The sequence below is a fragment of the Saccopteryx bilineata genome, chromosome X (genome assembly GCF_036850765.1).
Source record: "Saccopteryx bilineata isolate mSacBil1 chromosome X, mSacBil1_pri_phased_curated, whole genome shotgun sequence".
NCBI lineage: Eukaryota > Metazoa > Chordata > Mammalia > Chiroptera > Emballonuridae > Saccopteryx > Saccopteryx bilineata.
In genome coordinates this window covers 115,258,824-115,274,878 of record NC_089502.1, presented here as the reverse complement: position 1 = coordinate 115,274,878, position 16,055 = coordinate 115,258,824, and the positions used below count along the sequence as shown (strand labels likewise).

The window sequence follows — 16,055 nt, the reverse complement described above, 5'->3', positions numbered from 1 at the left end:
TAAATCAATCTGCAAGAACTTAAAAACCAACTCTCTTCAAAATGTAATTTTTAATATATGACAATTGGAGAAAGTTTTGGTATTCAGACTTGAAAATGCAAACACGAAGTTAATTTGCTGTCAGCAAGCCCTTGGTTCCTTCCTCATGGAGGGGTTAATTAGAAAGTGAAATCTTATTTTATTTCTTTTCTTTTGAAAATTTTATCTCCTTAAAAAATTACAGGAAAACAAAAACTTTCTGGTTAAAATAATGGCAAGCTACAACTCCCAGATAGGCTCTCTCTCAATTTTTCCAGTAAATGATCCATGAAGACATATAGAAATTCAAAAATTCAGTAGCAATGGAAAGAAAAGATAACAACCATCCATTTACATAAATCCTATGAGGAATTTCCAATAATTACTGAGCTGTTGTGGCCTGATTGAAAAACACATTTAATGGCCTCTGTGACTCCTGCTCAATTAAAATGTAATTTTGCTATAAAGAGCAAACAGTCTAGTCCCATGACCTGCCTTCTTCTCAGAAATTTATTATCTAAACCTACCAGAAAACTAGGAAGCCGCCTCCTCATTGCATACCTCTTGGCACATAGTGATTTTAAAATATTTTTTGAAACAATTTCCAAGGTGGCTCTTTATTAATACTTGCTTGCATCCATTTGGAAAAGATACCCTCCCTGATTTAAAATGACTCTCATTAGAGGGGAAAATGTGGAGGAACATCATTCTATCAAGGATGTGTGCACTCTGCTGCAGATGGCAGAGATAGGGAACATCCACGTTCTTTGTGGTGTGTGTTATTGGTAGGATGCGAGTTAATAACAAGAAGATAATGAGATTTTGTAAAATGTAAATTTTCACCTAGGTCAGTTGAAAACTTCCAGTAGATGTAAGGAAATATCCTGCTTACAACTAAAAAATGGATACTTTCTGGATACAGGAAATTGGCCCAAGGCTATGCATTGAGCCATCTCCACATTTAGATCTAATAAGAAACCATTGGAAAGTAAAAGGGGAATGAGACCCTGTACATGTGAGCACCTAGGAAAGATAACCTTCTGCTATTTATAGGAGCAAATGAGAAAAGGCAGAAGCAATTTTTTTAATGCTAGAAGATGAAAGAGTAACACCAAAATGGGTTATAATGTAACAATTGGATGGCAAAGGCAAGAAATTGTGAAAAGCAACAAGAGAAAAAGACATTTTCAAAGGAGTAAAAAAATGTACTTAGGTAGATTTACCAGTAGTAATAATGGAAGCCAGAAGACAATGGAATTACAGTACTGAAGCAAATTAACTGTCATTGTAGAATTTTAAATCTCAGTAAATTATCACTCAAGAGTAAAGATAAAATAAAAATATTTTCAATCCAACAATGAAACTGAGATTTAAAATCCACAGATTTTGCTAAAAAAAACCACAAAAAACAAAAAAAAAAAACCCAAAAAACCAAATAGAGGATTTACTTATAGGTGAAGGAAATTGAATTCAGAAGAAAGAATTGGGATCCAAGAGCAGTGGTTAATAAAGTAATCAGTAAATATAGGTAAATTTCAATGAGCATTGGCTATGGAAATAATAAGAAAAATAATTAAGGTATATAAAAATAAAGAAAACTCAACCACTGGACAGTAATTTTAATTGTAAAAGAAGTAGGTTATTGCCATTACAAGCATATAAGATTCTCGTATTTGGAGAGGACAGGTGTGAACCACTTCAAGACATTTTTATATAAAGCTTGAATGTAGAAAATTTGGAAAAACCAAAAAATATAGAGCAAGCTGTATAATTTATATATACCAGTAAAATGCATAAAAATACATCTTAATGAGTCCAATAGAATACAAAAGCAGAGAAGTAAAGATAAAGAAACACAAAATAAGATATCAAACACAAATATATCATTAACCTAGATAAATATAAATTGCTAAACAATAAAAGTTGATATCTTCACAATGGAGAGTAAAATGCAGATTTAGGCTGTTTATAAAATTGCCTGGTAGGATATCCAAAAACCTATACTAAGTATTTACAAATCAAAAGAATAGCTGGCATAAATATATTAATATTTGATTATGTAGAATTTAAGGCAAATACATGCATTAATACAAAAAGAAATAATCTGATGTACAGAAAATTTTAGATTTTTTTAACCACATAATCTCAAAATGGATAAAGCAAAAATTGGCAATTATGAAGGAAAAATAAATATATCTACAATCAGAATGGGAGATTTTTTTTTTTTTTTTTTTTTTTTTTTTTTTACAGAGACAGAGTCAGAGAGAGGAATAGACAGGGACAGACAGACAGGAACGGAGATATGAGAAGCATCAATCATTAGTTTTTTGTTGCGTATTGCGATACTTTAGTTGTTCATTGATTGCTTTCTCATATGTGCCTTGACCATGGACCTTCAGCAGACCGAGTAACCCCTTGCTCAAGCCAGCAACCTTGGGTCCAAGCTGGTGAGCTTTTCCTCAAATCAGATGAGCCCGTGCTCAAGCTGGTGAACTTGAGGTCTCGAACCTGGGTCCTTGGCATCCCAGTCCAATGCTCTATCCACTGTACAACCACCTGGTCAGGCTAGAGTAGGAGATTTTATTATACACCTTTCAATAATTGAAAGATCCAGGTGACAGAACATCATAAGTGAGGCCCTACTAGACCTGACCAACACTGTAAGATTCGGTATTCATGTACCTTTTAAGCCTAACTTGGCTGTGCTAGAAAAAAAATTCACAATTCTTGCCCTTTGCTTACTTTAGTACTTTGATACCTCTCTGTGGCCCTTTCCCTCTGCTTTAGGGCATGTGCAAGCATGTACAGATACTGCCTTTCAGCAAAATCTGATGGGGGACTGCAGAGCGGTCTTTTCTGCCTGCAGGTCCTTAGAAACTTCATGGGGAGAGAAGTCCACTGCTCTCGGACATTAGGAGTTATCAGGGTAAAAGCTCACATGCCCTTCTCCTAGCATCTCCCATACTCTCCTTTTCCTTCCTCGAGTCCTACTTCCGTCCTTTATTTTTATCCTCCTTCCTTCTTTTTTTTCTTTGTCCCTTTCCCAGTCTTTTCTTCTTTTCACTCGGAAATATTATATTATTTAACTCTTCCTGGTGATAGGAAAACAAAGTAGTTCAGCCTCTTTTGAAGGGATAAATCCCATTTTAACCAATATTTCAAAAATTGAACTTGTCCATAATTAGTAGGAATCTTTATCATTTTAAATTATTGTTACTTTATTGACTAGTATAATAAATTGGACAACATAAGCTGCTAAAGCATTTCCAAAAATGGTTGAGTGCATATTATACTACACTCTACTAATGAAAACACTTTACAAAATAAACAAGCACACTCTAGTATTTGTTAATTGCTGAATACTTCTCTTTTTATATAAAATCTACAGTGCACTTCATGTGTTTATTGTTACATTCAGAAACTCAGTAGTGAGCAGTGGTTAGTACACAATGAATCTATCACTCTTTACCAGAGTATTTGTGAGGTAGGTGTGCTGATAACAACATAATAAACTCATTAAAATTGGTAAAATTCGAACTGGCATGTGTTTGTCTTTTTACTTCTAGAGTAGAAAAAATCTAGACTAGAACTTTCTAGTAGTAGATGAAAGTAGGATTAGTAAATAGGCTAAAAATATTCTCAGAAAATGTAATTACTCATACATGAATTTAGAACATGTAATAGTTATTGTAAATTCACTTATATAATTGGATTCACATAAACATAGTTTTTCATTCACTCAATACGTCATCTTCTGAATTAAGAGTTTCTGACTGTTTTTTGCCAATAATATACTTAAATAATTAACTATAGAAGATAATGATCAAGTCACTGTATTATTTAGTTTCATTCATGTTTCTGATACACAAAGAAAACTAAGAGATAAGTTAATTAAATTTTATCTATAGAGCCCTAGCATTGCTTTCAAGTACCTTGCTTTGTGTGTTGGGGTGTTATGCATGTGAATTGGGGCTTCAGCATTCTCCTTCACAAGATCAACTCTCCATTAATTTGTTGGATATGTTGAGATTCTCTCTAAAGTATTGTTTATACACAGGTTCCCCAAACCAAAAAATAAAATTCTTCAAAGCTACTGATCAAATCTCACTCTTTGATTTTAACACATTAAGAGATTGAGTTCTGAAAGAAAATCCTAAGTTCCTTGCCCAAGGTTGTACAGTGCAGGAGAGGAGCTAAAACTAGAAAACAGGATTTTAAACTCAGTTGATTATATCTTTCACCTCACCAGTTTTACACATGCCTCTTGCTTTGCAATTACAACAAGGTAGATTGTTTCAGTAAAGACCCAAGAGGATAATGTCTGCCTATATACATGTTTTATGTAGTTTTCCCTCCTTTGTTGACCCTGGTTTTGGCTGGGTGACTTGCTTTGGTCAATTATTATGGAATGTGAAGGAAGCAGATATTTGATAACCATTAGTTCATCAGGGCTCTCCTTTTGCTACTGGTAATTCTTCTGTACTATATGAGAAATAGTAGGTTCATCTCATAGAACTTTAGAGAGCTCATGGACAGAATTTTCAGTTGATGTCCCAATTCGTGAATGAGTCCACATGAAACATAAAAGCTTTCCCAAATGAGGTGAGACTGCAGAACAATGAGCAAATAAATTGTTGTTTCTTTAAACCAATATGTTTTGTTATAGTTTGGTATGCAGGGATAACTGATGAAAACAGCAGTTTTGACCTATTCTGATAACCATGACCCATTCTAGAATCTGAGCACAGAATACTTTTATGGGTTATTTCAAAAACTATAGATTATACTGACTTATTCTAGTAGCTAATACTATATAAAATTAAGTGTTCTTAGAGAGATTCTTTTATATTCCTTTATTTTCTTCAAGAACTGTAATCTGATCAATTTAGATATATTTGATTATCTTTAATTACAGAACTCTGGCTACTGCCACAGTTACCATGATCACCTGTAAACAAAAGGCCCCAGGTGAGCTATTTCTGAGTAGAGTAGGGATGGAAGGGACAGGTTCAGAAGGTCCTTAATATTTGTGATGCCCAGGACAAAAGCATGTATGAAAGGCCACATAGCACATATCTAAGATTTAAAAGTAATAAAACTAAAAAAAATTTAAATAGAATATATTCTATTATTCACATTGGCAAATATTACTTTATACAAATCAAAAAGAGCCAAGTTTGAATTTAGAATTCTTGGCCTGCTCAGAGTTTTGCACTAGAACATGACAATATAAGATAGCTAGACCTTGGCCCGATGCTCATTCAGTTTCCTTCTTTCAACTCTGACATCTGCCATAATGACTTTGTGTACAAATTTTTGGGTATCCCAGCTCACATAATTAATATTGGTCCACATCTCCTGCTTAATAGCCACCTCTTAGTTACCCTTCAATACTGGGAGTCTTACATGGGAGGACTGGCATTGGGAGGAGTCCTGTGCAAGCACTGGAAATGGGATCAAAGCACTTTGGATTGAATTATGGCATCCCATGAACTTGGAACGTAGTTGGGTCTGGGCTTTATGTAGGTCTGTTCCTTGGGCACGAGCAGAGAGACAGTACCAGAGGAGATTCAGAGTAAGGCCCTAGAAAGCCTGAGGCCCAGGATGGGAAGCTTTCTTTTCTGTGTGTAGGGTGTGTGTTAGTTTAGGAACCCCCAGATCCTGAGACTAGGTCTTGAGATCAATAGTTTGAGAAACAATCTCAGGATCCACAGTTAGGAGAGTGAGAGGGAGAGACGGCAAAGACATGCAGCCAATACAAAGAATGTAAGCGAACAGTTGGCAGTGTGAGCTATTTGGGCTGTTTCACTGGGGATCTCTGGGAGTTGGTAGGGAATTCACCCCAGAGTTATTCTAACCGAAAGACAAAGAAGCTGGCTTATTTGTTCACCAATATGATACATTATTTGTTGAGAACTGCAGCTGCAGGTGTTAACTGACACTTCTGGCCCAATGCATGTGAGCCACCTCCTGTCACAATAGCCCTCATGAAGAATGTCATAGTCTAAATAAGAGTTGGATGGTTATTAAAATATTTTTAGATTGAGTGTGGCACCAATTCTCGTTTCATTCAATTTGTGACTAGTTTCTTCATCTCTCTCTTTCTTTTTTATTTTTTTATTATTTGTTTATTTATTTATTGGCACTGTGAAGGGTGGAAACTAAACGTGTAGAAATATGTATTGGAAATAAAAATGGCATAAGTGTTACTGATAATCTCTCAGAAAATACTTTACTTACCTCGGCATGTACCATAGTCACTCAGTATTTGTTTATCTTGTTAGAATTTAGATTGTATAAATATTGAGCCTTTAATGCGTTCATGTATTATTAATAAATTGTATATATGTGTGTTAACAAAAGAAAAGAAGAATGTTATAGTGTTCCATAAATCCATTGACCTACAGGGAAGATTTAAATGAAAGGGGACATGGCAGGAGGACATGAGTAACATCTGCTACATGGCAGAGTAGGAAAGGACTTTGAGAAAACATTATTTACTTAAAAGTAAATAATGGAATGGTGGCACAGTGAGGCCAGTAAAATATCCTCTAAAAATTAAGGTAGTTTCTACTTCTGCTATTTTTTATATCTAAGAGAATGTGCATACTGGCTGTCATGTGCTTTCATCTAGAAGTGACTTCGTGTTGATAATCTATGATAATATTGCTACTTATGTTTCTGGAATGAATCAATTAAATTATTTCAGATGTTTAAGAAAAAGAAACAAATGTTTTATTGAGATCTTCAAATATAGACCCACCTTTTCTATGAATTCCACTTTGTGGTGGATTTGTTTTCGGATTTGTAAGGAAGAAGGGCTGGCACTGTGCATTCCTTTTAGGGTCTCTGTTCATGAACATTTCATGAGTTAGAAAATAACACACTTAAGAATGACCTTGACTCTCACTTTAGATTCAGTATCATTAGGAAATAAATACTCTTAGGGAAAACAAAATAGTGCATAATATAAAGCGTTTGATAGAGGCTTTATGCTTGAACATGTACATTTCAATTACTATTTACTATTAAATGGCTGGTTATTCTTTATATATGATGAAAATAATAATTATAGTTGAATTGCTTAAATTTCCTATTTTAAGCAGTTTAATATTTTTAAAAATTACCTAATCTAAGTATTCTAATTTCAGCCTGTTCATGCAGGAGAAAAATTAGATTTCTTTATTTCTATTAATAAAGCAACAGATTTTGATCACATCACTATCTCACCTGGTTTGTTCTATTGCTGTTGCCACAACTCATATACTTCTTTCATCCTGAAAGGAAAATAATCAATGAAAATAACAAATGATAAGAAGTGCCTTAAGTCCTTTTTGACAAGAAGAAATTTTATTCTAAATTTGATTTGTACTTGAAAAGATGGAATAAAAATAGCAACATTCTGACAGACTTTGTTTCTTCCTTATTCCTTATTCCTGCTTGGAATCAAGGTCTGCTTGATTCCAAGCTGAAAATCTTGGGCTTTTAGATGTAATATAGATTTCAAATATAATCCATTAACAGTATATTTTAATATACAATATGTAACATTATACATAATATGTGACATACAGAAATATGTAACATGTAATATATGCTACATAATTAATATATTTTTATAATATGTAGCATATAACATGTAACATAATAAACATACAATTCTCCATTTATTTGGAAAATGATTTAAAGCAGTTAATGTTCGTGTGTGTTTGAAAACAAGCTTGCCATTTTTGACATTTGAGGTGTTAAATGTAGGTCAGTTAAAATTATAGCTGAATTAATGTCTAAATACCTGTCAGGTCCATTGGTTGATAAGCTTGATTTGTTTTCTTGGTTTGAGAGAACTTCTTTGCTCAATTAGACTTCTAAATATATTTTTTTATCTTTTCTTTTTCATCTGTTACTTAAATAGTTCACCATTAGCAGTGAAATTTGTATTATATTCTTATACTGCATCTTTAGGTTTGAGAGGTTTTTATAACTGCTTTCTCATTTTGTGGAGATTAAGAAAATTTTGATCTGAGAAAAAGTAGTATTGCTTAGAAGGAAAGGAAAGATATAGATAGCCTACCTATCACAAGAAATTATATTAGCCATTAACTTAAGGTAAATGGTATAACAAGAGATTTGAGAAGTACTTTTTGGATATGCCTCTTTGTACTTCCCTTGGTTATTAACTATGGAAAACATTATTTCTATCAGCTGGTCATGTTGCGAATTATATTGATTGTTAGGGACAGAGCACCCATGAGTCATAGAAATGTCAGAAACCATAATGCTTACCAAATATTCTGTATATTTTCTCAGCCTCCATTCAGTTAGATAGAGCCATGTGACTGGTTCTGGCCAACTAAATGTAACGTGATACTTTTAATCTGAGCACTGAAAAGCCCCTGAGCAAACTTCTAGCCATTCCTCTTTCCCCTACCTGTCAGGGAAAGAGGAGAGGTATTTCTGATGGTCCTGCTGCAAGATAGTGCTGTCTTTCACAGCGTGTGTCACCAAGTGACTTTATGGAGCAGACCTTCCTCTGACCTATCAATGCTCTATCTGTCATTGGTAAATAAACTTGCTTGTTATGGGTGATTTAGGGGTAGTGTGTTACCTTGAGATATCTTAGTCTCTTCTAGATTATACAGTTAAATGCAATAATATTTAATACTGCTTTACCCCAAAATGAATTTTAGGATTTACGCCATTTAAACTTATTAAATTATTTTTTTTTATAGTTCCAGATGATTCTTTTGTAGTGTCTCTACACTTTTTTCCTCTTACTCCTGGACACTACCCTTGTAGAATTCTGTTGACATCAAAGTATGATGTGCGCCTCTTTTACCTCGAAGGCATAGTGAGTGATGAGCGTCCGGAAGCCACATTTGAGTTTCAAACACCAGCATTTAAAGCCCTTACCCAGAATATTCCAATAGTAAGTGCAAACATTTTTTTTGTATTTTCTTTATTCCCACTGCCAAAATCTCAGTTAGTCCTCAAAACTCTCATCTTGAATCATGACCGATTTCTAATTGCATTATTTGCTACTGTTGGTTTCTCTACATTGATGTCAGAGTTTTATTCCTGAATATAAATGGCATCAGGTTACTTACCTGATTAATCACTTATGCTGGATCTCTTTGCTTAAAAAATGAACTTTAACTTCCTTAAACTATCATCAAATTCCTAGTCAAATGCCATGCCTCCTGGTTCCACCAAGCAAAATAATGGTCTCTCAGATCACTCTGCTCCAAATTCAGTTGTGGATCTTGACATTTATGAAGATAGGTTCATAGGCACTAAGAATGATTGGCTGTAGTTTCGGGCTCTATTACTGAAAGTGATAATACAGCATAGAAGATGGTAATATAATTGTAAGGAATTCTGATTTTGACTGATATTTTATTGCTTAATTGTTATATATATATATATATATATATATATATATATATATATATATATATATAACAGAAGTCTGCTCAAAGCATACTACTTGGCTCTGATGAAATAGATATGTAACCTTTGCTATTTACACAATCTACCAGTTAGAACACTTTTTTTATGACACATTATTAGGAGTAAAATGTGTAACTCCAAGACCATTTTATCACTTGATAAATTAGTAAGTCAAAGAAAGGAATATTCTCTTAGATATTAAATAATTTGTAGATCAACCTGTTAGGCAATACGCCTGTATGACATTGAAAGGGCATATAGTCATTATTGTGCATTATATTTACATTTTTGATAGTTGTTCCTAACAAATACGACTTTCAAATGGTGATTCTTAAGAAATACAATTAAGAATACAACAGATAATTTTATGAACAGCACCAAGAATTAATATGTAATGCAACTTTATAAATATCATCTCTCTGATATTTCTTTTTATTCATGCTTTAGATTAATAAAACAAGGGATGAGTGGAGATGTCACGTGATTATAGAAGGAGACTATTTTTCTGGACCTTCAGATTTAACTCTTAAGCCTGGTGAAACGATGCAGTATCCTCTCACATTTGAACCTGCCCTGGAATGTGAGATCATGGTAAGAACTCATTGATATATTTTACCCAGTATCAATATGTCAATAAAACAATGCATGATATTAACCTACATAATTTACAGTAAATCATTTTGCAGAAGAGTTATATTTTAATGAACTTGAACATTACTGTTCACTCTGCTTGAAGCTCTGATAAATATTTTAACTTGAGGGATAAACATTCTGAAAATTGCAGTGTCTGTGGCTGCCAATATTTCTCTCTAGATTACTTTTACATGATACATTTAGAAAAGTAAAATTACTGCTCCTATTTTTATTTATTAAGGAAGTTGGTATTTCAGAAATTATTTTTCTGAAGACCTACCGTATTTTTTGCTCCATAAGATGCACTTTCTCCCCCCAAAAGTGGAGGGGGAAATGCCCGTGGATCTTAGGGAGCTAAAAATGTGATATTTTATTAAATATTTTAACACACCATTTGGTTCAGAATATTTCTTTTTCTTATTTTCCTCCTTAAAGCCCTAGGTGTGTCTTATGATCAGGTGCATCTTATGGAGCAAAAAATACGGTATTTCTTTGACAAGGAAATAAACACGCTTATACTTGCTATGTAAGAGCATACCTATATAAATTCTGTAGTTAGAGAAAGTAAAGAGATATAATAAGGTTTTCACTGGAAATTCATCTCACTCATTCAGCAGATAGAGTATTGATACATGAACTGAAGGAGTCAATTGCTGACACCTCTTTGAATGCTCATTTCATTAATCAGATTCAAAATTAATAGGATAGTAGAGGTTGTTTGGCATTCAGCTGTGACTCCTGTAGAGCTAAAATTTGGTTGATTTGTCCCAGGGAAAAGTTACTGTACAAAATATACTGGATGGTATGGAGCATATCGTTGCCATGAAAGGGATTGGCAGAAAACCTGTGGCTTTGGAACACATCATTGCAAACTGTAAAGTGGGGGTCCCAGAATGTAGAACCATAATTGTTCCCAATAATACAAAGGAAACAGTGACATTGAAGGTAAGATTTTATTTTTCGTATAAAAATATTTTCTGAAAGAATATATTGAATTAACATGAAATTTTTAAAACATTTAATTTGAGTTAACTAGGTAAAGCGATGACACATAAAGAATGTTTAGAATTCTACTTTCTGTTATTATAGAAGCTATTAAATTTTGTTGCAATTATGAAGCTGAATTAATGGGAAACAAATTTTATTGCTAGGTATTAGTATATAATAAGGCATATCATCATCTACTTATTTGAGTCTCATGTATTTTTTACTTGAAGAAATTGTACATGATATGAAAAGTTATTTGCAAAGAATTTTAAAAGCTTTTGAAATTTTAATGTGAAACCTATCAGCACATTTCAAAAGTGTATTTTGTCACTTACCAGTGTAATAAGGGGCATGTGAAGAAATGCATAATTATTTACATGTTTATTTTTTATGAAGTTTTGCTCTTAGCCCTCCTTGCTTGAGTTGTTTCAGCCAATCCCAAAATAAAAATTTCTACTCCCCACCCCCACGTTTATCTATAAATTGTTGTGTGCCCAATAGAATCCTTGAAAGAAGCTTCAAATATCTATCCATCACAGACAGATGCCTGAATTCAGTTTTAGAGGGTACTGCCAAAGTCTGGAAATCCTCTGGCTTTACTCTTCTGCTTTTTTATGATCTTGAAAAATATGTGCTTTGGTTTTCTTCTTTCTCCCTTGCTGGATTGCAAATGGAATGAATATTTTAAACAAATATCTCATTTTGTCACTCTCCTGATAAAACTCTTCAATGTCATCTCTAAAGTTCAAAGTAGAGTACATACCCCCCAAAGTGGCTTTTACTGTCCTTCAAAAGTTTATCTGATGGACACATGATGCAATGAATAGTTCATATGCTATGGAGATGTATACTTGAAACCTATGTGTTCCTATGGACCAATATCACCCATTCAATTTAATTTCTAAATGAGCAAAATAAGAAAAAAATACTCTATTATAAAAATTTTAAAGAAAGTTTATCTCCCTGGCTGGTTGGATCAGTGGATAGAGCATTGGCCTGGTGCATTAACATCCTGGGTTCAATCCCTGGTCCGAGCACTCAGGAGAAGTGTCCTTCTGCTTCTCTTCCCCTCCCTTTCTGCCTTCTCTCCCTCTTCCGTTCCCGCAACCAGTGGCTCAGTTGGTCTGAGCATCGGCCCCAGATGGGTGGATCCCAGTTGGGATGCATGTGAGACTTTGTCTCGATGTCTCCTTCTTCCCTCCATTTACTTATACTTTTTATTTTTTTTAAGTGAAAGGAAAGGAGACAGAAAGAGAAAGCTTTTTTTTTTTTTTTAAATCTGATTCATCTCTTGCTTCAGCAACACTTAGGCCTTTGTATGTGTTTCCTTTTGGTACCACCTCAGAGTCTTGGTCCAGCTACTTATCTTCCATTTTTTTGTTTATAACTCCTTTTCATTGTCTAGGGCAAGTCCTAGATACCTCTTTTCCAACAGTTCTTCCCTATTCTCATAAACCCAGAATACATGCCTTTCATGTACTTCCACAGCATTTCTGCACCTGTCCCACCATCATACATACATCCTATACTACAACCTTTCATTAGTCTCCACTAGATTATAATTATGTGAAAAGGGCATGCCTTTCTTATCCAGCTTTTTATAACTAGCCTAAATCATAATATCAAGCACATAATGGTTTTTAAAAAGTTTTGTTTAGTGAACAAAATATAATAGGTGGCATTTAAGACAAAGGAAGAAGAGAAAGAAGGAAGGGAAGGAAGGAGGGAGGAAAAATCATGACTACTTGAATTTACTAAAAATAAGAGAAAAAGTTATTTTTCCACCACTCCCTTTCCCCTTCCAGAATTTACTGGTAAGCAAGAACAGTTTGATGAAAACAGGTTAAAGAAAAATCTGTAATTTTATAACATTGGCTATTTTTTTGTTATTATAGCAAAGATAATGTTTACAGATTTTTAATATTCTTCAGAATGAATGCATTTTTTAGATGTAGGCTTTTAAAATTAATTGCTATGTTAACTATATCAGATAAAATGTAGAAGTGGAATTCTATTCATAACAATTATTCTCAGAAACAGTAATAAGTAAAGTCTATATTTCTATCATTTTCATCCATAAATAAAACCTAAGAACCTAGTTATTTTACTTATAGAGTGTAAATCTTTAGTGAAGTTCTCTCTGTAATTAAAGATATTACATATTAAATTAATGAAACGTATTTCTTTAAAGTATTAATAATACTATTCATGTGATCCAGGTCTTCCTAATATTTGTGTATCTCTACCTTCAAGACACATGCCAAAACTATTCAGCAGTTATTGTTTGACACTATAGTTGCCTGAGGCCATAATAACTGTTGTGGCCAACAAGAGTTTGGCAAAAAACTTGAAAGGCATATTTGGGGAAGGAGATGTCCTTAAGGGATTTAAAAAGCTCCACATATTCTTGGGGAACATGCAGATCACATTCATGTGTAGAGTTGTGCACTTACCCAGGAAAGATCTGAGGGAAGCCATTTGTTCTATTTCTGGCTGGCACAGAGGCACTCTCTGAGCTGGCAATGAAGACTAAGGCAAAGTTATAAATAAGCACCCAAGTGCGCGAGTCGCGCCACAGCGCATGTACAATGCTCCTTGACAAAAGGCAGATGATTTATTGTTTCAAGGCATTTAAAGAAACCTGTGACAAATTATTGCTGACTACTAAGCTAATAAACCAGGGACTTCAGTGAGCACATACTGCCGTGAATGCAAAATTTACAGAATTGTTCAGAAAAGTCACTAAGCCAAGAAAGAATAAAACACGGGGAAGTAGTGATCTGATCTCAAAAATGGCTGTACTACTGATATAAAAGGTACATTTTCAACAAAAACAAAAAAATTTGTGAGGCGAAGCAAAAGGAAACAAAGGAATGGGCAAGTATGACCCGTACACAGGAAAATAAGCAGTCACTAGAAGCCATCTCTGAAGGGTCAGGGCCCACGTGTTGGCTAAGTAGACAGATTTTAAACCTTTGTAAATAGATTCAGTGAACTAAAAGGAATCTTGCCTGAATGATTAATAAAAAGTTTCAATAAACAGTATTAATAAATATGTAGAATTAGAAAAAATTATGTAGTTTAAAAGTACAATCAAAGAAAGGAATTATTCACTATATGGCTCAAAAGATTTCCTGATTTCCCTTGGAGTTTCTTTTTTAACATGTTGGCTATTTAGAACTATGTGTCTAAAATTCCACCTATTTAAGAATTTCCCAATTTTTTTTCCATTTTTGATTTTAAGCTATTTCCATTATTGTTAAAACACATAGTGTGTATGATGCCAGCCCTTTTAAATTTATTGAGGGTTCTTTTATCTCCTAAGACATGCTCTATCCTGGAATATTCCATGTGTGTTTGAGACATGCTGAAGAGCATCTATGATAGTCCTACAACTAGCATCAAACTTAATAGGAGAACATTGAATAATTTTTCCCTAAGGTCAAAACAAAGTAAGAATTTCTCCTCTTGCCATTTCTGTTGAACATTGTACTAGAAGGTCATAGGTAGTACAATTAGTTAACAAGAAATAAAAGGCATCTATGTTGGAAAGGAAGAGATTATACCATCTCTATTTGTAGATATCATGATCTTGTAATAGAAAATTATAAGAATTTCACTGAATATGCTATCAAAATTAATATATGAGTTTAGAAAATATGCAAGATACAAGATAAATATAAACAATTAACCATTTGTATATATTAGCAATGAATAATCCAAATTGAAATTAATAATAATTTACAATAGCATCAAAAATAATAAAAGTTTGGAGCAAGCTTAACAAAAAAGGGCAAAATGTGTACTCTGAGAACTACAAAGTGTTGTTGAATTCAATTAAGGAAATTTCCAATAAATAGACAGATATGCGTATAGATCAAAAGACTTAATAGTGTTATCATGGCAGTGTTACCCAGATATCAAAATCCCAACGGCCATTTTTGAAGAATTTGGCAAGGTGATCTTAAAATTCATATAGAAGTGCAAGGGATGCAGAATACACAAAGCGATCTTGTAAAATAAGGAAATAAGTTGGATGACTCATACTTCCTGATTTTAAATCTTACTAAAAACCCTCAACTCAAAGAAAATGTGGTACCGACATAAGGTAGACATGTAGATAAATGAAAAAGAATAGAGTATCCAGAAATAAACCCTTAGTATATTGGTTAATCGATTTTTGATAAAAATATCACGAGAATAGTGTTTTTAAAAAATGATGCTGAGACAACTTCATAGTCACATACAAAAGAATGAATTTGGACCCTGAACTCATACCATGTGCAAAAGTCAACTCAAAATGTGTCTTAGCTCTGGCCGGCTGGCTCAGCAGTAGAGCTTCCGCCTGGCGTGCGGGGGACCTGGGTTCGATTCCCGGCCAGGGCACATAGGAAAAGCACCCATTTGCTTCTCCATGCCCCCCTCCTTCCTCTCTGTCTCTCTCTTCCCCTCCCACAGCCAAGGCTCCATTGAAGCAAGGATGGCCCAGGCGCTGAGGATGGCTCCTTGGCCTCTGCCCCAGGCGCTAGAGTGGCTCTGGTCGCGGCACAGCGACGCCCCGGAGGGGCAAAGCATCGTCCCCTGGTGGGCAGAGCGTTGCCCCTGGTGGGCGTGCCGGGTGGATTCCGGTCGGGCGCATGCGGGAGTCTTTCTGACTGTCTCTCCCCTTTCCAGCTTCAGAAAAATACAAAAAAAAAAAATGTGTCTTAGACCAAAATCTAATAGCTATAATTAAAAATAATAGAAAAAAACCATAGTAGTATATCTTCATGACCTTCGATGAGGCATAGATATGACAATAAAAGCACAAGTGACAGAACAATAAATAAATTGGACTTCAAAGCTAGAATGATTGTACTTCAAATGATTCCTTGAAGGAAGTGAAAACTCAAGCTAGAGAATGTGAGAAAATATCCATATGCTGTGTGTCAGATAAAGGCTTTATTTCTAGAGTGTGTAAAAACCTCTTA

At 34.2% G+C, this 16,055-nt stretch overlaps 1 protein-coding gene across 1 annotated transcript in view; it reads left to right on the top strand.

Annotated features, from left to right (window-relative positions):
- CFAP47 (cilia and flagella associated protein 47) overlaps positions 1-16,055 on the top strand; it is a 374,219-nt gene that overhangs the window by 253,720 nt on the left and 104,444 nt on the right. Inside the window, exons 46-48 of the mRNA XM_066250539.1 lie at positions 8,748-8,944; positions 9,913-10,056; positions 10,870-11,043. Coding sequence (XP_066106636.1) covers positions 8,748-8,944; positions 9,913-10,056; positions 10,870-11,043 — 515 coding nt within the window. The remainder of the gene's footprint in view (positions 1-8,747; positions 8,945-9,912; positions 10,057-10,869; positions 11,044-16,055) is intronic.